Here is a 23,014-nt window from a genome sequence, read left to right on the forward strand (position 1 = left end):
TTTCACTGGCTCCCTGGGATAATTTTTGTATGCTGCTCACCATTTTCACCTCTTTTCAGCTTTTCAAACACCTGTTTGAGTTTTCAACCTATTAAGTCCCTCAATGTGACAAGGGTCAGCATTCTTGGCTCTTCTCTGCCAGATGGTTTTGAATCTATATTACTAATGAGGGGAGGACATTTTGCATAAAACAAATACAATCTCAGATAAGAACATAAAAATTTTTAGGCACAAAATGACCAAAATTCTGTCCGCCTACCTTCGCGCAGAGTCACAGAAATAAGTTCCACCTGACTTCCCTCTTACTCTTAACCAATTCCTCTGGTCTTTGAATCTTCATTTTAGTCAACAAATACCAACATTTTATATTCAAAATTATATACAGTTCCCTTACGCTGTCGTGGCACAGCTGAACTGACCTTGACTGTAGATAACAATATACAAGCACAAACCCTTCTTTCATGTCTACATCCTACAGCTAATTCCAGAGGATTGCACTGGCTGAATATTGTTCATTGGACATATTTCTAAGAGCAGCCTTCGAATCAGTTATTTGAGCAGATTCCGCCATATTCTTGACCACGGTAGGATACTTCAACAGTTTGTTTCTAATAGTAATTGAGACTGCAGAACATGTGGGGCCTTAACATGATCAAGATTTTTAAGCAGCTCTGGACCTTCAGTGGCAACTGCTCCCAGTAGATTTCCTTCTGTTGTCTCTATGCTCGTTTGATGGACCTGTTGTTTCACATAGCTCAGAACTAAAGAGTCACTCTGTGGATACTGGTCATTACACTCGGTTTCACTTCTGTTAGGCTGGATGACTGTATTACTGCTTGCGATGGTTGGCACTATTTGTCGGAAGTTCTCCATGGTCGTGTAATCAGTAACCTGTATAACTGTCAGTTTGTCACTGAGATCACTTTTAGATCCCTGGTTCGGTATATTGTTTTGTTCATTCTCTTGCAACTCATAACCTGTGGGTGCATTGGTGACCTCTTCAATAGTATGAAGGCTTTCAAGTTCCTCTTCTGTTTCTGTTAGAGGTGAGTTGGAATTGAGATTTAACAATTCATCGTCCAGATGTGGCTATTGATTCAAAAGAAAGAATAACATGTATTCACAGCAGCAATTATAAAATCAAAGCCATGTTTTCATTTATAGTAGGAGAGGCAGACAGGATGGTACTACTATTGGAGTTGAGAAGACGGCAGAAAGAGTGGGAGAAGCCTAAATAGAGAAGGGGATGTAGTCTCAGAGTTATCAAAGAACAGAGAGAATATAAGTGCAGATTAAGGAATGACATTCATGCCCATTAGAAGCTGTTTTTTCAGGTGTCAGTGTTAAATTACTCTCTAAAATCATAAGCTCGAGGTTACAGCCCAGTATCATCAGCAGTAGTATAGATAATTGTTCTACCTTAAGCATAAAATATTAACGCAAACATATTCCAGTAATGACATTGCGCTGCCAGGATTGCAAGAAAGTGAAACCTATGCCGACTGTTTAACCCCTCACCCTGACTCTGTTCAAAGCTCCAGCGACCTGATCCTGATTTGCATATTCAAGGCACCTAATGCTTGTTTCAGGCGGGCACCCTGGACACTCGGAAGTCACCAGCTTCCACTTTGGCAGCCGGCACACTTCCAGGGGGAGATCGGGTGTGAGAGATCACCACAAAAAAAAAAATCGGTCCCGTTCCCAACCCAACGCTAATTTTTCGCCCAAAAAAACAGGCACAACTGTTAAGTATGTGTATTGTATTGAACAATTAACACAAAGACTTAAACGTATAACTCAAACAGGTCTTTACTGGTTGGAGGTAGGGACTGCACGTAGGTCTTTACTTCATGCCCACAGGCGGGAACTGAGGGGAGATCAGTACCCACAGTACTATTTATACCCCTATGGCCAGGAGTGGTACTGCGTATCACTACGCCCTACAAGTAGTGCAGTCCTGTCCATAGGTTCAAAGTAGCACACATATTACATACACAACATTCCTCCCTTCTTAGCTTTACAGTCATCTCCCCATTTAACATAACGTAATAACATATATACATATATAACTTCAGGTTTACATAACAGAATAACATAGATACATAGATAACTTCATGTCAAAACAGATCACAGATTCAGTCTCTGCGGAAAACAGTTCACAGATTCAATCTCTGTGGTGTAGTCGGTTCACGTTGCTGGAGTGACTCATTCAATAGTCCTTCCATGGATTTAACAGTTTGAACTTCCGAACTGAATTGGCTCCTTTCGGAGGGACCACGTGTGTGATCTGGTAGAGGTAATAATGGTTCAGATGGGTCATCTTCTGTTTCGACTTTTCCTTTTCTGCTTCTTGGAGACTCTCTGGGCTCCACTGTCAGCTGCCAGCTGCATGCGCAGTTCCTCCTTCTCTTCCTCCTTTTTCCGTAGTAGAGCCACCTTCTCCCGATGTTCCGTAGACTTTCGGTGCTCCTCCATGATTTCTGTATGGTGGGAGTCGAAGTTACAAGTTGGGCAGGACAGGACATAGTAATATTCGGTGTCGTCCTGATCTAGGCCAGCGAGAGGGTCTTCTATTTCCTCCATACCCAGCTGGGCGTTAGCCAGCTTTTGTTCCAAGTCCAGACATCTTTCCTGAAGAGACTTCTTCATGCGTACCTCTTCATCCAGCTTTTTCTGGGCTTTCAGCAAGTCGTTTACTAATGACCTCATTTGAGATTTTACTACTTCAACTTCTTTTGGAGATTGATTGATCGGACTATTCAATCCCTCTACCGGAGCAGCTGTTTCAGCGGTCTGTTGTTCTACGTTGACGTGAGTCAGCGTACTTTTGGCATCCAAGGGCTGCTCTGTTGCAGTCATCTCAGTCTGTGTTGCCACCTCAGCTCTTCCAATAACCTTTGAGAGCTCCGAACCCCTTTCGTTTGAATATTGAAGTTCGTGTTCAAGTTTTTCCCATTTCAGAGTCCTGTCCTTCAGCATATGCAGGAGTTGGCTGACCGTTAACTCCTCTGACATCAGACGTTTTGTGTGCTCCTGCTCCATTTTCTCCATCAGCTGCTTCTGTTGTCTTTCCAGATTCTCCAACTCTATATCCAAGAACTCTTTCGTTGCATTCAACTCTTGCTCAAAACGGCGAAGCATTTGTTCTAATTGCTGTTGTAGTTTGAAATGGAGTTGAGTTCGAGCCCGGTGTCCCTCAGAAATGGGCACATCAGTAGACTTGCCAGACTCAGAATCCACAGTTAAACTATGTTGTTGTTGCTCAGTGGAATTCTGTGCTGAAACTTTGTCTTTTGCACCTGAGTTGGGCTTACCATCATCCGTTCCAGAGTCTGGGCCGACTATCTTCACCGAGTTCTCACTCGTTATTGTTTGTAGGAAATGCCAGTCCATATTCATTTTCCTAATCCACTCCCGTCCTAGTAGTGGAGAACCTCCTTCAGATATCACATATAAGTCCATTATTTGACTGTCTTCGCCCTTGTGGACCACTGCAACCTCTATTTTCCCGATGGGGTACACTCTTTGCCCCGTGTATGTTTTCAATATAATCCCCGTATCCTGTAGGGGAATATGTTGGAATAACTTTCCGTAATCTTTCTTATTTATGACCGTCAATGCCGATCCAGTGTCCAATTCCAGTTTTACTTGGACTCCTTCTATCTGAAGAGTGACCCAAATTGTCTGGAGGTCTGCACCCTTACCAGCGTTGAGTACTCTTAAGCTAGCCAGTTCATTACTGCTAGCGTCTGAATCGGACTCCTGTTCGGTCACCTTGTGTACCTTTGCGTATTTTCCTTGCGGTGACTTCTTGTTGCTGGTCTTCTTCCCTGACCTGCATACTCTAGCTATATGTCCAAGCCTACCACAAGTTCTACATTCTTGGTTTTTAAACCAACACTGGTTCTGATCATGCGTTGTCTTTCCACAACGATAACATTTGCCAGAACTCACACCCAATTTGTGTGCACTGAGCTCCGGTGACCGTAGCTGCATTACTGCCGTGCCTCTCGTTGCGGCTTCGTGTGCTGCTGCCATAGTGACCGCCTTCTCAAGCGTCAGCTCATTCTCCTCGAGCAGTCGCTTTTGTGTATCCTGTTTAAATAAACCACACACAAATTTGTCTCGTAGTGCATCTGTCAGTCCCGTTCCAAACTGGCAATATTTCGCTAATTTACACAATTCCAGCAAATATTCAGCATTGCTTTCATGCTGTAGCTGCCTTCTGTCGTAAAATTTAAATCGTTCCGCTAGCATCAGCGGCGTGGGGTTTAGATGATCTTTCAGGACAGTAACAATCTCATCGAACGTCTTATCTGCCGGTTCATCTGGTGATAACAGGTGTTTCAATTGCCCGTATGTCTTCGCACCCATTAAATTTAATAATGTTAGAGCTTTATCTTGGTCACGAATTTTATTGGCCTTACAATAATTTTTTACTCTTTCAACATATATGGCCCAATCTTCGAGGTCACTATCAAAGGTGCTAATATTCCCGTGTTTAGGCATTGTAGATTTGCAATTTCTCAGATTTTATTTTCTTGTTATCAAAGATGGCGGCTTCCCGCTCTTGCCGTCGTCCTCCGCCCACAAAATGGCGGTTTTCCCGCGCTTGGCGGTCTTCACCCGTCCCCCGACGCCGTCTCCCTTCAGCCCCCGAGTGCGACCCTTATCTTCTGTGCGATCGATAGCCCGCGCTGTGCACCGCGGCTCTCGCACCTTGAGCTTCTGCAGCCGCCGCGCCTTTCAGTCCCAGTGCGGCCCTTATCTTTGGTCCCGATCGCTGGCCCGCGCTGCGCCTCGCACTTGAAGCGGCTCCCGGCCTCTGGCTCACCCGCTCGCGCGGCTCTTGCTCGCTCCCTCCCGGGCTCTGGCTTACCCACGAGGTTATGGAGGCTTCAGAGTCCTAATGCCTGTCACTTCCAGTCGCTGGAAGCTGTCAGGATTTCTGCTGCCCTTCAGTTTTGAGTGGGGTGTTGAGGATTGAAACCTCTCTTCAACGTCCTGTCTTTGGACGAAGCCGCCGTGGAATAACTGCCGCAGGGTTCGAACCGACTCGTCGCCAGTGTTAAGTATGTGTATTGTATTGAACAATTAACACAAAGACTTAAACGTATAACTCAAACAGGTCTTTACTGGTTGGAGGTAGGGACTGCACATAGGTCTTTACTTCATGCCCACAGGCGGGAACTGAGGGGAGATCAGTACCCACAGTACTATTTATACCCCTATGGCCAGGAGTGGTACTGCGTATCACTACGCCCTACAAGTAGTGCAGTCCTGTCCATAGGTTCAAAGTAGCACACATATTACATACACAACAACAACAAGGACCAACTTCTCCCCCGTCTTATCAAAATGCTGCAAACTTATTCTCTGGGCATTAAGTAGATTTTGTTACCTCAGTCTCGTGCTCACACAAACTTCTTGTCAAATTATGATGACACAAGTTCCTTCATAAACTTAACAGGTCTTCAAAATCAGAGATGATGAAAACAAATTCGACTTGATCAGAAACATTTTATTTGAGTGCAAATTTTGGTGCTAAAAGCTCACTCCAGGAATTCAGTGCGGTGTTAATTATGAATCAGAGAAATGTAAATATTTTCCTATCACAGCAATAAGAGCCTTAGTATTGCCTGAAAACACCCTTTTCTAGGGTAATCCTGTGTTGCAAATGTTTTAAATTATTTAGCATTTATTTTTTCATGGTTGTGTATATTTTTCTCCTGATGTATTTATTGATGGTCCACCTCTTAAATCAGACTAAAATATATTGAGTTGATTACTTTTCATTTTATGGAAAATGCCTAAAGTGAGTGCAGACTTGTTTCTGTATAATCACAGACTGTTATGTCTTCTAGCGCTCATAGTGCTTTGTAAAGATGACTCTGGACTCGGTAGTTTGTAATTATAACTACTGTTTTATTTGTGTTGTAATGGCTGCCTGCCGCATGGTGCGGGGTGATATTTTCAAGTGCTGTGCGGCGCCTGCGCACTACTTTCCCAGCATTGTAGTGCTGCTACACTTGATTTGAGTGTTAGTACACTTGTACAATGTAGTCCCAACATAACTATGTAACATCCCTCTTTCCCAACAAAACTAATTACATCAATTTTCTATTTTACAATGTTTCCAGCTGAATAACGTTAACAAAATACAGAACGTGAGCTTTCTTTGCTCAATTTATATACAGATATTTGTCCATGTTGTTTTACTGTTCTGTGCGAATTATAATTGTCTTTATAATTATTCGCGATACCGCTCAGGTGGTTGTATGTTACTCCTCCATCTTGTGGATTTGGCTGTAACTATTCCTTTCTGCGGTGTTTTGGTGTGTTCTTTTCTTGTTGCCGGTGCTGTCGTGTTTGGCTCTGGAGAGTGCATGTTTGCAGTTGTTGTATTTGAGGTGTTTGTTTCTGGCGTTATATTGTTTTCCGTGTCTGGTACCCTAACTGCTGTTAATGTTGTCCGCTGTTTGACAGCTTCAGGTGAGGGTCTGATATGGATCCTGTTTCGCCTGTATTGGTTTCCAGGTTCTGTCTCTACCAAGTAAGATCTTGAAGTATCAGCTTTTTCAATAACCTTGGCTGGACTCCATGTTCCCAACAACGGATCTTGTATATGCACTGATTGCCCATTTAGCAGCTCCGGTAGTGGTTTTGCATGCTTGTTATAGTGTATGCTCCCTGTAGCTTGTGTTTCCATCAGCTTCTGCCGAACGTCCTCTTGGTCCTGGGGAGGATATATCTTTGCTGGTAGAGTTGTTTTGTATTTTCTACCGTTTAGTAGTTCTGCTGGTGATTTCGAGTCTGCTCTCAAAGGTGTCGATCTGATTGCCAAAAGGGCGAGGTCTTGGTCTTCTCCCATCTCCTTGCTTTTAATGAGAGCTCTTTTGACTGTTTGGATCTGTCTTTCAATAAATCCATGTCCCCTTGGGTAATGTGGGGATGAGGTAATTATTTTAAATCCGTATTTTCCAGCCAGTGCTCTGAATTCGCTGGAGGTGAATTGTGTCCCATTGTCGCAGATGACCTTCTCTGGGATGCCCTGTTCTGCGAATAAGTTTTTCACAATTTTTGTGATTGTTGTGGCTCTCATGTCGTTTATCCTTCTGACAAAAGGAAATTTTGAGTAGTAGTCTGCTACTATGATGTACCACTCCTGGTTGCACAGGAACAGGTCTGTTCCGACCGTGTGCCATGGTCTCGGGGGTACTTCCATTTGAATCATCTCCTCCTTCTGCTGTGTGTTTCGGTATTTCTGGCATATGCAGCATGTGGAGACCATTTGTTGTATGCTTTTGTACATGCCTATCCAGTACACAGCTGATCTGGCTCTTAGTTTACATTTCTCCATCCCCATATGGCCTTGGTGTATTAAGCGGAGAAGTTCCGTTTGCATCGTTTTTGGTATTATGATTCTTGAGCCAGCAAGGAGAACACCGTCCTCCACCGAGATGTCGTCTCTGATTGTCCAGTACTGTCGGATTTGGTTTTGGACCTGCTGGATCTTCTCCGGCCACCCCTGTATTACCTGTTGCATGAGTAGTAGCAACTCCTCTTCTTTACCAGTCTCCCCTTGAATTTGGCTAAGCTTTGTGGGAGTAACATTTACGAGGTGGTGTATTTTTACTGTCAGGCCCTTCATCTCGTGTTTTTCGTGTGGTGACAATCGAGACAATGCATCTGCCAGTGCCATTTCTTTTCCTGGCCGGTATTTTAATTCGAAGTTGTAACTTTGGAGTCTTAACAGTAACCTTTGCAGTCTTGCTGGGGCCTTGCTTAGGTTTTTCTTGTAAATTTGTTCGAGTGGACGATGGTCACTCTCTACCTCGAATTTTCTTCCGTATAAGTAGGTGTGGAACTTTTCGCATCCGTATACTACTGCCAATAGCTCTCTTTCGATGTTTGTGTATCTTGTCTCTGCTGATGTCAATGCCTTCGATGCGAAAGCTATTGGTTTTCCTTCCTGCACGAGGGCTGCCCCTAGCCCCCTGGAAGAGGCATCGACCTGTAGGGTGACAGTTTTTTTTCTATCGTAATAAGACAGGCTGGTTTCTTTACATAATAATTCCTTTAGGTGTTTGAAGTTCCTCTCATGGGGTTCTGACCATTGGTATTTGGTGTCTTTTAGTCATTCTCTTAGGTTCGCTGTGTAGTCTGACATGTTCGGGATGAAAGAGCTCATATACTGGACCAAGCCAAGGTAGCTTCTCAGCTCCTTCTTGTCGTTTGGAGGTTTCATCTCTGCTATCGCCTCGACCTTTTCGGGATTAGGCTTGACACCCTCCGGTGTGTAGCTCACGCCAAAAAATTTGCATTTCGTACTTTTAACGATGCAATTCTCGGCGTTCAGCTTGATGCCAGCCGTTCTGGTGCGCTCCATGGCCTCGTGCAAGTGCACATCGTGGTCTCTTTCATTTGATCCGTAAACTTGGATGTCATCAGCGATTCCAATGGCTCCTTCACAGCCTTTGTATGTTTCATCGATCTTTTGTTGGAAGATGTCTTGGCTGACTTTCAACCGCAGGAATTTATAATGCCCCAATGGTGTATTAAAAGTCGTCAGGTTAGTTTATTCTTCATCCAGTTTTACGTTCCAGTAGCCGTTTCTGGCATCCAGTTTGGAGAAGACTTTGGCTCCTGCCAGTGCTGGTGTGATTTCTTCTAATGTTGGTGTGGGGTAGTGGTCCCGCTTTATTGCCTGGTTTAAGTCTTTGGGGTCCAGACAGATTCTGAGCCGCCCGTTCGGCTTTTCCCGTACCACAATCGAGTTTACCCAGTCTGTGGGTTCAGTGACCTTTGCGATTATTTCTTTCTCTTCCATTTCTTTTAATTCGATGTGTAATTTTTCTTTTAGCTCGATGGGTATTTTTCTTGGAGCGTGGATGACAGCTTTTACCTCTGGATCTATTGTTATATGGTACTTGAACTCCCCGAAGCATCCTACAGTGTCATCAAAACACTCTGGATACATGTCTATCAAATGTTTCGTGTCCATGATTTGTGGACGATTCTCCAGTGGGGTGTTGCTGTCGACTTTCAGTGATGTTTTTGTTAGTTCGTGGTTTACCGAGATTAACCCCAGCTTCTCGCAGCTGTTTAATCCCAGAATCGCCGGTCCCTCGGAGTCGGTCACATAGAACATGCAGTTGATGTTTCTGGTTTTGTGTGTTCCTTTTATATAGGTTGTTCCGAGTTGTCTGATCTCGCTCCCCCCATACGCTGTCAGCGTGACGTTGTTTGCTTTTAAACATCCTCTTTTCGGGTATCTATCTTCACCCAAGTTTTCGGGGAAGATCCTCTGGTATAGCCTCAGTGGAAGGATGTTGCTCTGAGCTCCTGTGTCCAACTTTACTTTTAGATTGACGGTTGTGGGCTGTCCTTCGATCCTTTTTAAAATCTGGATGATAGTGTGCCATTCTTTCTTTGGGGTGCTTTCCGCTCTGGACGTTTTGTGTAAGAGAAGCTTTATGGTTTCAATGTTCAGAGCTTTGTCGTACCCGCAGTCTTCGTCATCTTGCTCACCCATGGTATGGATTTTGTTTTTCTTTTGTTGGTTCTGCTGCCCACCTCTGCTTTTGGTGTGTAGCCCCTCTCTTTTAGCTCTGCACATCTTTTGCCAGTGGTTTGCTTTACCACATGTGTTGCAGCTTGTTCCATACGCTGGGCATTTTCTTCTGTCTGTGTAGTCGTGTTTTCTTCCGCAGTTTCTACACGTATTCTTCCCGCTGTCATATACTTGTTTTTGTGTGCTGTGCTTTTCGCGCACTGCATCTACTCTGTGATCCGGTTCGGGAGTTGGCCGCACGTCAGCCGTATGAGTATTCAGCGTTTTCATCTGTTGTTTTGTGGCTTTGTGAGCCCTCGCTGTATCTATCGCTTCTGATATTCCGAGCTTTTCTTTTCCTATTAGTTCTTTTTGCACTTCTGTATGTGCTGATCCCCATATTAATTGGTCTACCAGCCTTTCTTCTAGATCCGTAAACTTGCATTTGCTGGCTTCTGTAATGTCCGCGTGTTGATAAAGACACTGAAGACAGGAGTTGGTTCATAGGTATTTACTAAGCAAAGTCTGGGGGGGGTTCTAACGGATATACACAATATACAGGCAATTACCGGCATTACAGCACACCTGGGGCTCTTAAAGGCACATACACCACAATTCCTCCCCTTTTAGCTAACCAGTACATCATATTTTAAGTAATTATTAATTACATGTTATAAGCAAAATAATATACATTGCTGTAGTTAATTAATTATAAGTTAGTCTCTCAGGAGGCTTCCTGACTCGGTCCGGATAATGCCTCGGGGGTGTAGTAGTTTCTGGTGGTGTAGTAGGTTCTTCTGGCAAGGCTGATTCAGCTTGAATGCCAGTGTCGGGTTCATCGGGTTCCAGTATCACCGGATCGGAGGTAGATATGGGTATCTCTACTTCATCGTTAGATGTATAGAGTTGTGGTGTAGGTTGTCCCTTTTCGGATGACTTTCTGATTTGGTCAGCATGGCGCCTTATTATGCTTTCTCCGATGTCCACGGTATACATCAGTGGTCCTAGTCGTGTGCAGATAGTTCCAGGCTGCCATTTCTCGGTACGGTAGTCCCGGGCCAAAACCTGTTGACCTATCTGGAAGGCCCTAGTTGGCCTTTCATTCATGCCTTGAAACTGCCGGTTCTCCACGTCCCTTCTGATGTTGGGCTTGACCAAATCCAGCCGGCATCTTAGGTTTCTATTGAAGAACATCACGGCGGGAGTTTGGTTGGTAACCATATGTGTTGCATTCCTGTATGCGAATAAGAAGTTATCCACCTTATGCTGAAGTTTTATGTCTTCATTACCCATGGCCTTTATGGCCTTCTTGAAGGTCTGGACAAACCTTTCAGCCAATCCATTGGTGGCGGGATGGTATGGGGCGGGCGTGTAGTGCTTTACCCCATTGTTTTTTAAGAACTTTCTGAATTCTTCGTACACAAATTGCGGTCCATTATCAGAACATATCTGTTCCGGCAGCCCATTCCTGGCAAATATGGTCCTTAATACTGTGATGGTTTTTTCCGTGGTGGTGGAGGACATCTTTATTACCTCCGGCCACTTGGAGTGTGCATCAACCGCGATTAAGAACATTGAGTCCATAAATGGACCAGCAAAGTCGATGTGCACCCTTTGCCAGGGAGATGAGGGCCACTCCCATGGATGTAGAGGGGCTTGTGGTGGAGCGTTTTGGACCTTCTGGCATCCTAGGCAGCTCTTGGTCATTTCTTCGATGTCTCCATCGATACCTGGCCACCATACAAACGCTCTAGCTAGGTTCTCCATTTTCACTCCACCCAGATGCCCCTCGTGAAGCTCCTTTCGCACTTTATCCTGGAGTTTGGGTGGAATCACCACTCTGGATCCACACATCAAGGTTCCTCGGCAGCTGTTCTCTTCTTTGCGAGAATGCTGGCAACAGTGGTTCGCCATGTGCTGGCCATCCCTTCACTGTTAAATCGTAGACCCGTGAGAGAGTCGGGTCATTTCTCGTCTCCCTTTCAATGGCAGAATTTGTCACTGGTAGACATTCCACTATGGTAGAGTGGAACATCTCTACTGGGTCTACTGTAGGTGCCTCTTCTACCGTTGGCAACGGTAGGCGCGATAAACCGTCAGCATTCCCATGCTGTTTTGACCCTTTGTATTCTATGTTGTATTGGTGTGCCCCTAGAAAAAGGGACCACCTCTGTAGCCTTTGCACTGTCATAATGGGAACACCTTTTTTAGGGTTGAATATGGAGTTGAGGGGTTGATGGTCAGTCAACAAGGTAAATTTTTGTCCGTGTAGGTAATGGTTGAATTTCTTCACTCCCCATACCAGGCTGAGTGCTTCCCTGTCGATTTGGGCATAGTTACGCTCAGCTGAGTTTAATGAGTGTGACGCAAAAGCTATCGGCCGTTCCGAGCCATCAGGGAATTTATGCGATAATACTGCTCCTATGCCGTAAGGGGATGCATCGCACGCCAGTCTGATTGGCAGTGATGGGTTGTAATGAGCCAAAACTTCTTCGGATGTGATTAAGTCTTTGCATTTGTGGAAGGCTCATTTACATTCTTCGTTCCATTTCCAAATCACTCCTGTTTGTAGAAGTTCATTAAGAGGGTGTAGAAGAGTTGATAAGTTCGGTAAAAATTTATGATAGTAATTTATTAATCCCAGGAACGACCTTAATTGTGAAACATTTTCAGGTGCTGGGGCTTTTATAACCGCTTCAATTTTTTCAGGTGACTTATGCAACCCTTCATTATTAATTATGTGGCCACAATATGATATCTGATTTTGGAAAAATTCGCACTTGGGGCGATTCGCTCGTAGGCCCCGTTCTTTCGGCCTAGTGAGCACCTGCTCCAAATTGGCAAGGTGCTCGTTGTCGTTTTCTCCTGTTATAAGGATGTCGTCTAGGTAGCATTGAGTCCCCGGAATCCCTTGCAGGACTTGTTCCATAGCTCTTTGCCAGATAGCTGGAGCTGATGCTACTCCAAAAACCAGTCGATTGTACTGGTACAGGCCTTTGTGTGTGTTTATCGTGAGATACTTTTTAGAGGCCTCCTCAACCTCCATCTGTAGATATGCCTGTGCCAAGTCAATTTTGGTGAAACGTTTCCCTCCGGATAGTGAGGCGAAAATATCTTCTATCCTCGGAAGAGTATACTGTACTGTGTGAAGGACCGGGTTTACAGTCACCTTGAAGTCACCACAGATGTGAATTTTTCTCTGTTCTTCAGATTTATCTTTATTCAATGCTTTTTTCATGACTGGAACGATGGGTGTTGCCCATTCGCTCCAATCTATTTTGGATAATACGCCTGCTTTTTCCAAATTCTCCAGCTCTGCCTCAACTGCTGGACGTATTGCGTATGGCACCGGTCTTGCCTTAAAAAAATTGGGAATTGCTGCATCTTCCACTTTTATTGAGGCGGTGATGCCTTTCAAGGTTCCTAGTTTCGCTTGAAACACTTCCTTGGCGTTGGCCAAGATGTCTTTTAATCGTTCAGGTATGATGTCATCATTGTTTTTTTCCTTACTGGTCACCATCAGTGCCTGAATGGAGTGCCAGTCTAAACGTATCTTCCTGATCCATTCACGTCCCAACAACGGTGGACCACCATCTTGTAGAATGTATAAATACAACTTTTGTATTTTTTTGCCGTTGTATACAACAGGCACCCTTATTTTTCCTTTGGGGTATACTTTCTGCCCCGTATATGTTTTTAAGATAATGGATGTGTCTTTTAGAGGTATATGCGAAAATAGCCTCTCGTAATCCCGTCGATTTATTACGGTTAGAGCTGATCCTGTATCTAGCTCCATTTTAACTGGGGACCCTGCTATTGTGAGGGTAACCCAAATGGTTTGGTAATCATCTTTGGCAAGTACATTATGTAATTTGAGACAGCTTAGTCTCGTTTTCGAAGTCGCTATCGCTCTTCTGGCCTTCGGAGCTACTGTCCGTCATCATTTGTACCTTCCTGTACTTTTCTTTATTGATTTTTTTTTTCCTGTCAGTGGATTTATTTTGTCCAGATCGGCATACCCGTGCAATGTGTCCAATCTTCCCGCATTGCCTGCATGCTTTGTCCTTGAACCAGCAGTCCCTCTGGTTATGGGTGGATCTGCCGCAGCGTTAACATCTTTCGAAACCCTGTGTCATTTCATGGGTGCCGAAGTCCTGTGTCTTTTGTTGTATCTCTGCAGCTCCTTTTGCTGCTGCTTCGTATGATACAGCCATACTGAAAGCTTTGTCCAATGTTAAATCTTTTTCAGAAAGCAGTCTTTTTTGTGTTCCTTCACTTAGGAGACCGCAAACGAATTTGTCTCGAAGATAATCTGATAGTCCTGCCCCGAATTGGCAGTACTTTGATAGCTTTCTTAATTCGGTTAGGTAATCAGCGTTACTTTCATTCTTGTGTTGATTTCTCTTGAAGAACTTGAATCGTTCCGCTATCAGCAGCGGTGTTGGGTTTAAGTGCTCCTGCAGGGTATCAACAATTTCTTTAAAATTCTTGTCCTTTGGTTTGGCTGGAGTGATTAAATTTCGTAACAGCCCGTATGTCTTTGCGCCCATTAAGTTCAGAAGTACTGAAGCTTTTTTTTCATCTTCTATCCCATTTGCAGTGCAATATACCTCTACTCTTTCCACGTATGTGGTCCAATCCTCTATTTCGCTATCAAAAGCATCAATATTACCAGATTTAGGCATTTCAGAAAAGATATGGCGCTTCTCGCGATTTTTTTTTCTTTTCTGTAGCAAAGATATGGCGCTTCCCGCGCTTTCCCGCCGCTGCTGCCGATAACAACGCTGTTTACTGCGGTTTCCGTTCTCTTTTTTTAATTTACTGTTGGAGACATGTTCCCGCCGGAGGTCTGAACGCTGACCTGCTTGCTGCGCCGGCCGTCTCCCGAGTGCTCCCTCCCAGTCTGTTATTGCTTGCCTCCGATTTCGCTGCCTGTCTCAGCTGTACAGCCAGCCGCTGGAGCCCCAGCCTGACGCCCAGGAAGGATTAGCGCAGTACCTGCCACCAGCTTGGCCAGCTGGTGAAACCACAGCTTCTCTCACTTCCTTGAGTCTTCTGGACGCCCGAGGAATCGATGTCCTTGAGGTGCTGCCGAATTGCAGGTAAGTCCGTTTCCACTTCGTCGCCACTGTAGTGTCCGTGTGTTGATAAAGACACTGAAGACAGGAGTTGGTTCATAGGTATTTACTAAGCAACGTCTGGGGGGGGTTCTAACGGATATACACAATATACAGGCTTATATAGCCCGAGTGGTAATTACCGGCATTACAGCACACCTGGGGCTCTTAAAGGCACATACACCACAGCTTCGTTTTTTAATCTCGTCAGGAAATTGTCAGCCGTTTCACCAGGTTCCTGTCTTAAGCTTTGGAATTTATACCTGTGTATGCGGTGGTTTGATTTAGGCTCGAGATGGTTACTGAACTTTTCATAAATCTCCGTAGGGTTCGTTTTATCCTCTTCGGATAAACTCCAGCTGTTATAGAGATCTAAGCCTTTTTCTCCCGCCCACAGTAGAATGTAGCTGACTTTTTCCTCGTCGGAGGAGCCTTTCAGGAAACTTTTAAATGTAAGCTCGCATTTTTGCTTAAATTTCCGGAAAGCTTCCACGATATTGTCGGCTTCCCAGTTCATGATGGGGAGCATATTCGCGGTCAGTGCATTGGACACCGCCATTTTAGCTGCCCGTACAATTCGCGGTTACAACGCTGCAGAGTTTACTTTTAAATTTCTTTCTTCAATCCGATATCGTTTTTTATTTGCGTAAGTTTTACTCACTTATACCGCTGCCACCATGTTATGTCTTCTAGCGCTCGTAGTGCTTTGTAAAGACGACTCTGGACTTGGTAGTTTGTAATTATAACTACTGTTTTATTTGTGTTGTAATGGCTGCCTGCCGCATGGTGCGGGGTGATATTTTCAAGTGCTGTGCGGCGCCTGCGCACTACTTTCCCAGCATCGTAGTGCTGCTACACTTGATTTGAGTGTTAGTACACTTGTACAATGTAGTCCCAACATAACTATGTAACACAGACTGTAAGGTGTTCTGTGTATTAAGGTTTTCAGTACTTGAGGTCTGTCTCACTTACACCTGGACATGTTGAGGCCTTTTAATACAATCTAGCAACCCTGTTGCTGCAAGCAGACATTAGTGCCAGGGTTTGAGACATTCTGGGGAGAATTTGTACCTGAAAAAAAAGGGCGAGTTTGGAGCGTGGGGGTAGTGAAATTGTTAAAAATCGGAATCCTGACCTGAACCCGCCTCCAACCTGCCCACTTCTGGTTTTAACGGGGGGGACAGGATGGGACGGGCAGCCAAACCGCTGCCTGGAGGCGGGACGTCTATTTAAATATTACATTGAGGCTGGAAGCCTCTTCTTTAACCTCCATTTTGTTTTAACTGTATGTGGATGGGTTTTACACACTTTGTAAAACCTGGCAGTTACAGCAAGGCGGGGACTGCTGGATCCAGGAGGTAAGTGCCTTTATACCTACCTCCAGGGTCCCTGCCTAGCCCACCCCCCGCAATCAGAGACCCCTTCACGAGGCCTCTGATCACCTTCTCGGCCCCCCCACCCCACCGAACAACCTGAGGTAGGCCATGATCCTCTGGTGGCTGGCCCAGATCTGATCCTCCTTCCCCCTTCCCCCCGATGATGGCCGGCCATGATCCTCCGGTGACCGTCCGCGATCGCCCTCACCTCCCCCCCAGCCCCCCCGCACCCGCCCGGTCCCCCGGAGACCGCAACTGTCCTCACCTCTCGCCCCCCCTCCCCCCACCGTCTCTCAATGGTCACGATCATCCTCACCTCCCCACCATCCCCCGGTGCCCCTTAGGCCTTACCATCTGGCTGGCTGTGGGCGGGAAACAGAGGCTTCAGATGCAAATCAGGCCCTGCCATTAAAGTCGGCAGGGCCTGCAGGAAACCAGTTCTCCTGGGTTTCCTGCCCGCATCGGAGCCCTCGTCACCCCCAACCTGCCTCCCTCATGACAATCCAGCTCTCTGTCTTAAGGTGGCCATAGAATCATAGAACTTTACAGCATAGACACAGCCGATTCAACCTATCGTGTTTATGCAGGCTCTCTAAGAGTTATTCACTTAGTTCCATTCCCATATATATTTATACACTTTTCTTCTAACAACTATTACAGATTCAGCTTGCACCAGTGGGGTAGATTTTCAACTAGTGCCCAAAATGAGCACAAAGTGGGTAGGGCATCTGCTATACCTGTCCGAACCCACTGATGAGGCATGAGTCATTTTGAGGTGCGTGCCTCATTTTCAGATTAAAGACGAGCAGCCAGCACAATGTAGAAGAAATCCAGTGACCTGACCAGAGTTACCAAGGTAAGACTCACATTCACAGTTTTGTTACAATCTGCCCCACTCTACTGTACCCCAGCACGAGCAAATCTTGCCATCTCTGCTTTCCATTTCTCTCCTCCAATCACAGCAATACTCATTAATGTAGCACCTTCTGCTTCTACTTGCACACTGAAGGGAACAGATCCGATCTGGAGAAGGACTCAGGATCACAAGCCCTTAACTCCTTTGGAGGAAGCTACCTTGTTCATCTTTGCACATAAGAGCATGGAGGTAGTTGGGAAAGGTGAAGCTGCAGGCCTCCCCAAGCTCAGTGCTCATAGCATAAAGCTGTTGTCTTGTCCCTCGTTGAACTCACTACCGCACAGTCACACGCACAACCAGACAAACATCTCACCAAGTACATTGCAAGGCGAGCTCTGCTTGAAGGCTTGCAGTCAAAATGTTGTTCCTTTTCTGTTATGGTAGACCGAGAAGAGCAGCCTGTCAGCACTCTCAATATGCCAGAACAAGGCAGCACCGCACAGCACCCTGTGTTCCTTTCATCAAAGTTTGCAACGAACAGCGCACCCTAAAAATGCAATCAGTAAGCTTCCGGAGTTAGCACTGGGTGAGTTACAGTGCACCTGTGGGAAAGAACAGGTGGTGTTGGCCAAGGAGAAGCAGGATGCTGAGCCCAAAATGCCTCATGTGGGCCATCAATACAGTAAAAATGCCGGGTTCTGTTGTACTGCTGGCTACCTTCCATGCAGAAAGTAATGAAGGAGTTAGCCCTGGCATATATAACATCTATCACTTGCTTTATGATTTTGGCAGAGCTGATCCTGCCCAGGAATTTGCCTGAAGGACTGACATTAGGAGGCAGCATGTTTCTACGACTGCCTCCCTGGTGAATCTTAAGTGGTGAAGGCAGATTTCCTCAGACATGTCGAGATAGGGGCACCTTGTTCTATACACACAGTTTAGGTAAGGATGGGTGCGATAAGACCACCTCAGGTGTAAATACACCTTCTTCTCATGTCTCTTCAGATCCTCCTCTTCTTTCTTTATAACCAGGAAACTTTGTTTGATGATGCTCCTGTGAAGCGCCTTGGAACGTTTGACGACATTAAAGGCGCTATATCAATGCAAGTTGTTGCTGTTGTTGAAATAGAAGGATAGACGCAGCGAGATGCCAAACTTCAAAAATTGCAGCAGACAACCACAGATGGAAAAACAGACAGCTGCAAATGAATGCCAAAAATACACCAAGTACACCACAAGCGAAACCAACAGCAAATGCTACAAATAAAATACAAGAAAACTCAATCTCCAATGAGTATGTCGGAAAGAAAATTGTAAAGCTGATATAGAAATTCCCCTTTAAGACTGCAATATCCCAAATGGATTTTAAAGGGGCATTCAATGACTTCAGCTCATTCCCAGCAAAAAAACAGCAAGTTATTAACATTTTTTAAAGACATGAATGACAATACAGCACAAAAGGCAGAGTAGTCTCTGGGATGGAATTACCACTAAATGGCTTGCTGTGTGCACCAGGCAGGCAAGCAACTGGCCTTAGGCCTGCTTTTCAAAAAATTCATTGATGGGATGTGGGCGTCGCTGGCTAGGCCTGCATTTAGTGCCCATCCCTAATTGCCCTTGAGAAGATGGTGGTGAGCCGCCTTCTTGAACCGCTGCCGTCCATATGGTGTAGGTACACCCACAATGCTGTTAGGAAGGGAGTTCCAGGATTTTGGCCCAGCGACAGTGAAGGAACGGCGATACAGGTCCAAGTCAGGATGGTGTGTGGCTTGGAGGGGAACTTGTAGGTGGTGATGTTCCCATGCGTCTGCTGCCCTTGTCCTTCTAAGTGGTAGAGGTCGCGGGTTTGGAAGGTGCTGTTGAAGGAGCTTTGGCGAGTTGCTGCAGTGCATCTTGTAGATGGTACACACTGCAGCCACAGTGCGCCGGTGGTGGAGGGAGTGAATGTTGAAGGTGGTGGATGGAGTGCCAATCAAGCGGGCTGCTTTATCCTGAATGGTGTCGAGCTTCTTGAGTGTTGTTGGAGCTGCACTCATCCAGGCAAGTGGAGAGTATTCCATCACACTCCTGACTTGTGCCTTGTAGACGGTGGAAAGGCTTTGGGGAGTCAGGAGGTGAGACACTTGCCGCAGAATTCCCAGCCTCTGGCCTGCTCTTGTAGCCACAGTATTTATATGGCTGGTCCAGTTCAGTTTCTGATCAATGGTAACCCCCAGGATGTTGATAGTGGGGGATTCAGCGATGGTAATGCCATTGAATGTCAAGGGGAGATGGTTAGAATCTCGCTTGTTGGAGATGGTCATTGCCTGGCACTTGTGTGGTGCGAATGTTACTTGCCACTTGTCAGCCCAAGTCTGAATGTTGTCCAGGTCTTGCTGCATATGGACACGGACTGCGTCAATATCTGACGAGTCTCGAATGGTGCTGAACAGTGTGCAATCATCAGCGAACATCCCCACTTGCGACTCTCTAATCCCATTACTTCATCAGTGCCAGTACTACCAGAGCATGCGTATTATATTATCTACCCTTATAAGCAGCCAAGTGACAAGAGTGCATCAGTGCACCATGATACACTGTGCCATCAGTGACAGGATGTTGGTTTACACATGACGTTCTCCAGCTGGGCCAATTCCCAGTCTCAGTTGAACCAGCAGGAAAAGTTTCCACAAATGAGGAGAGGGTGGGTGAGGGAAAATCACAGTGTGTCGACTCAGGCTTGTCATTAGAGCAGGCTTCTCATTCATACAAAGTATTAGCAGTGACCTGGATTCGCTCCTCGCCCCACCCCCCGTCAGTTGAAGAATATTTCTGTTTGGGAGGGACATAAAGGGGGATTTTTGTTGCTAATACTCAAATTATTGCAGGAAAATTATCCTTAAAAACTCAGCAGAACTCCACTAATCACGAGGGAGTCACTCTGGAAAAAGCTACAGCAAGATTTTCCACCTGAGTAACACCACTAGTCTGATGTTAGTTGAGCAGGGGTAGAAAACGGAGCCCTTTTTATGTGCCTGTACTGACCTTCCCAGTGTCACTTCTATGTACGTCGCATTTACTATCATTACTGCCTTTGCATCATTGGATGACAATCATACCAGCATTTTACTGGCACCCAGCATGTCTAGGGCCAGAAAAGTGGGTTTAAAATTTAAATGGCCCACCCCTATTAATGCAATCAATTGGGGTGGGAGGAATTGATGCACTCTCCACAATCATCAGATATTTCCGGGAAACAGAGACCCCACACTTCTGAACGCCCAGGTGGCAGATGTCCCTCTTTAAGCTATCACAAGCACTAGAGAGTCCTGCACCAGAAGCAACAGTTTTCCTCCTCCTCCACAGTGGGTTCCTCAGTGCAGACTCAATCCTGCCAAAATTATTTACGCAACGGACGATGGGCAGCGTTTGCCAGAGCTCACTTACCTTGCTCTGTGAATAATCAATATATATATAGATGATGGTACAGAAAAACGTTACATACCATTGATGAACCTTTTCCTATAATCTGGATTGCGTGACTGTTTCCAGGATTCGGTATACTCGGCCAAAACATTTTCTTTATTCTAAAATTAAAGTTATTTGCAATGTTAGATTTTTACAATGGCTACAGTCAACAGATAGAGTTGTTTGTGATAGAATGCCACTGTCCAGATTAATCTTGTTAGGCGACTCATTCCACTTCCATTTTTCACCACTGTATGACCATGGATTAATCTGTACTGCACATTTTCCAAATGGAGTGTGGGCAGAATCACTTACAGTTGCCCAACAACAAAACCAAGCACAGTCAGTCAAATAATATATTTAATCAAGAACAATCCTCATTAATTACAAACAAAACAATTCAAGAAATAAATATTTGATTCACAAGATAATTACAGAAAAGAGGGGCCATTTGGCCCATCTGTCTTTCGGGTGAGACGTTAAACCGAGGCCCCGTCTGCTCTCTCAGGAGGGCGTAAAAAATCCCATGGCACTACTTTGAAGACCAGCAAGTGAGTTATCCTTGGTGTCCTGGCTCAATCAACATCACTAAAGCCAATAATCAGGTCATTGTCACTTTGCTGTTTGTGGGAGCTTGCTGTGTGCAAATTGGCTGCGCGTTTCCTACATTACAACAGTGACTGTATTTCAAAAGTACTTCATGGGCTGTAAAGTGCTTTGGGACATCCTGAGCTCATGAAAGGCGCTATAGAAATGCAAGTCGTTTTTTTTTTTTTTTTTAATTTATCATTCCCCTGAATTGTTCCTTAAATGATTCCTGAGGTTTTGCCTCCACTATTCTGTCTGAAAGTTTATTCCATGTATTAATCATCCTTTGTATGAAGAATAATTCCCTGGTATCAGTCGTAAAATTGCATTTTACTTGTTTGAACCTGGGTCCCCTTGTGTTACTGCCACAATTTGATTTAATTCACAGTAATATTCAGGGGTTACCACTCCTTTAACAATCTTATACGTGGTGAGAATGTTAAACTTGCTGCAACAGTGGTTGAAGCAGAGAGCATTGCTGCATTTAAGGAGCAGCTCGATGCATACATGAGGGAGAAGGGAACAGAGGGACACAGGGGCAGGGTGGGATGAGGTCATTAGAGTGGGAAGCGGCTCATGTGGAGTATAAGCACTGGCACAGACTAGTTCGGCCAAATGGCCTGTTTCTGCTTGTAGATTCTGTGTAATTCTATATACCTTTATAAAATCATCTCGAAGATGTCTCCTTTCTAGCTTGAAAAGCCCAAGTTTCTGCAACCTTTCTTAATAACTCAAGACATGTATCAGCCTCACTGCAGTGCCTCTCGTGCTTGAATATTTCTTGGTTTCTTAGCAACCACCCCTCTCTTATTTTGCAGGTGACCAAGAGAACGAGTTCCTGTAATTCCGTTGCACGATGGTTGGACCCTGTAAGCACCTGGTCACTCTAACTTGAGTTTGTTAATTATTTGACTCCTATATTCAGCATGAATATGGAATACTATTTATTTCTGAGTGCTTACAGAAAGTCTCACTCGGGGACTGCACATTAGAGTATTTATTTAGATTAGCTGGTTGGCCCCTACTGCGAGGTGAATGCCACACAGAAAAAAAGTTTTCTCCTTCAGCATCTGTTGTTAAAAGGCACTGAGCAACTAGAACATAGCTCAGGTGCTCCCGCTGCATTAAGGGTCATAGGCCTCACTTAAATATATTCTAGGCCCTTAATGAGGCTTGCACACGTGCTCTAAGCGCCAACCATGCTTTGGGGCTATTTTGGTGGACACAGCGCATGCTATGCGTCAGTTCTCCCCACCCAACAATATGGGGAACCAGCACCCCATGTTCTTTAGCGCAATGGCACTGGCCATTACATTATCAGTATCCTAATCAGCAAGTGAAACATGTTCCGATTACAAATAAAAGCTTTATCACAATTCCTAACTGAAGCATAGCTGGATGCTCAAAGGAACGACACAAGAGCAACAAGTTAAATTCAGCAAACCACCAGAGAACCAAAAGCCACAGATTTAACATTAACAAGACTCAAGTGAGACTAGCTATTTGAATAAATCTTATTTCCCCCGCAGAGAAATGGATACGTGGACTAAAAAACAGTTGATGCTGTACCAATTAACTCCTTCAAAAAGTGGGATAAATGATGTGCTGTGATTAGGATTAGAGATTGGGACAAGTAACGACCTGAAACGTTAACTCTGTTCCTCTCTCCACAGATGCTGCCTGACCTGCTGAGTGTTTCCAGCATTTTCTGTTTTTATTTCAGATTTCCAGCATCCGCAGTATTTTGCTTTTGTATAGACTGAGATGATCGTTTTCAATGGGGCACAACAGTCTGGTGAATCTTCGCTGCACTCCAAAAGCATTATTAATTCTGCTCTCCCTCTTAAACCTAGACTTTCCCCAGCCCCTGCCACACCAGTTTAAATCCTCCGCAATTACTGAGGACATTGGTGCCATTTCAGTTCGGGTGAAGGCTATCCCATTGGTATAGTTTCCTCTTGTTCCAAAAATTGCCTCAGTGCCCCAAGAATGTGAATCCTTCCCTCCTGCACCAGCCCTGTAGCCTTGCATTGACCTTCCTAATCTTCCGCTCCTTAACCTGTCGTACCGGAAGCAA

The 23,014-nt window shown here is 45.1% G+C and overlaps 1 protein-coding gene across 1 annotated transcript in view; it reads right to left on the reverse strand.

Annotated features, from left to right (window-relative positions):
- Positions 1–261: 261 nt before the first annotated feature.
- LOC147124096 (interleukin-6 receptor subunit beta) overlaps positions 262–23,014 on the reverse strand; it is a 132,725-nt gene continuing 109,972 nt past the window's right edge. The window contains exons 14-15 of the mRNA XM_085997442.1: positions 20,387–20,468; positions 262–1,089 (exon numbers count right to left, since the gene is read on the reverse strand). Of these exons, the coding sequence (XP_085853568.1) occupies positions 595–1,089; positions 20,387–20,468 (577 nt within the window). The 3' untranslated portion in view covers positions 262–594. The remainder of the gene's footprint in view (positions 1,090–20,386; positions 20,469–23,014) is intronic.

The sequence above is a fragment of the Somniosus microcephalus genome, chromosome 1 (assembly GCF_052327205.1).
Source record: "Somniosus microcephalus isolate GS21.2 chromosome 1, FLI_Smic_1.0, whole genome shotgun sequence".
In the NCBI taxonomy this organism is placed as follows: Eukaryota; Metazoa; Chordata; class Chondrichthyes; order Squaliformes; family Somniosidae; genus Somniosus; species Somniosus microcephalus.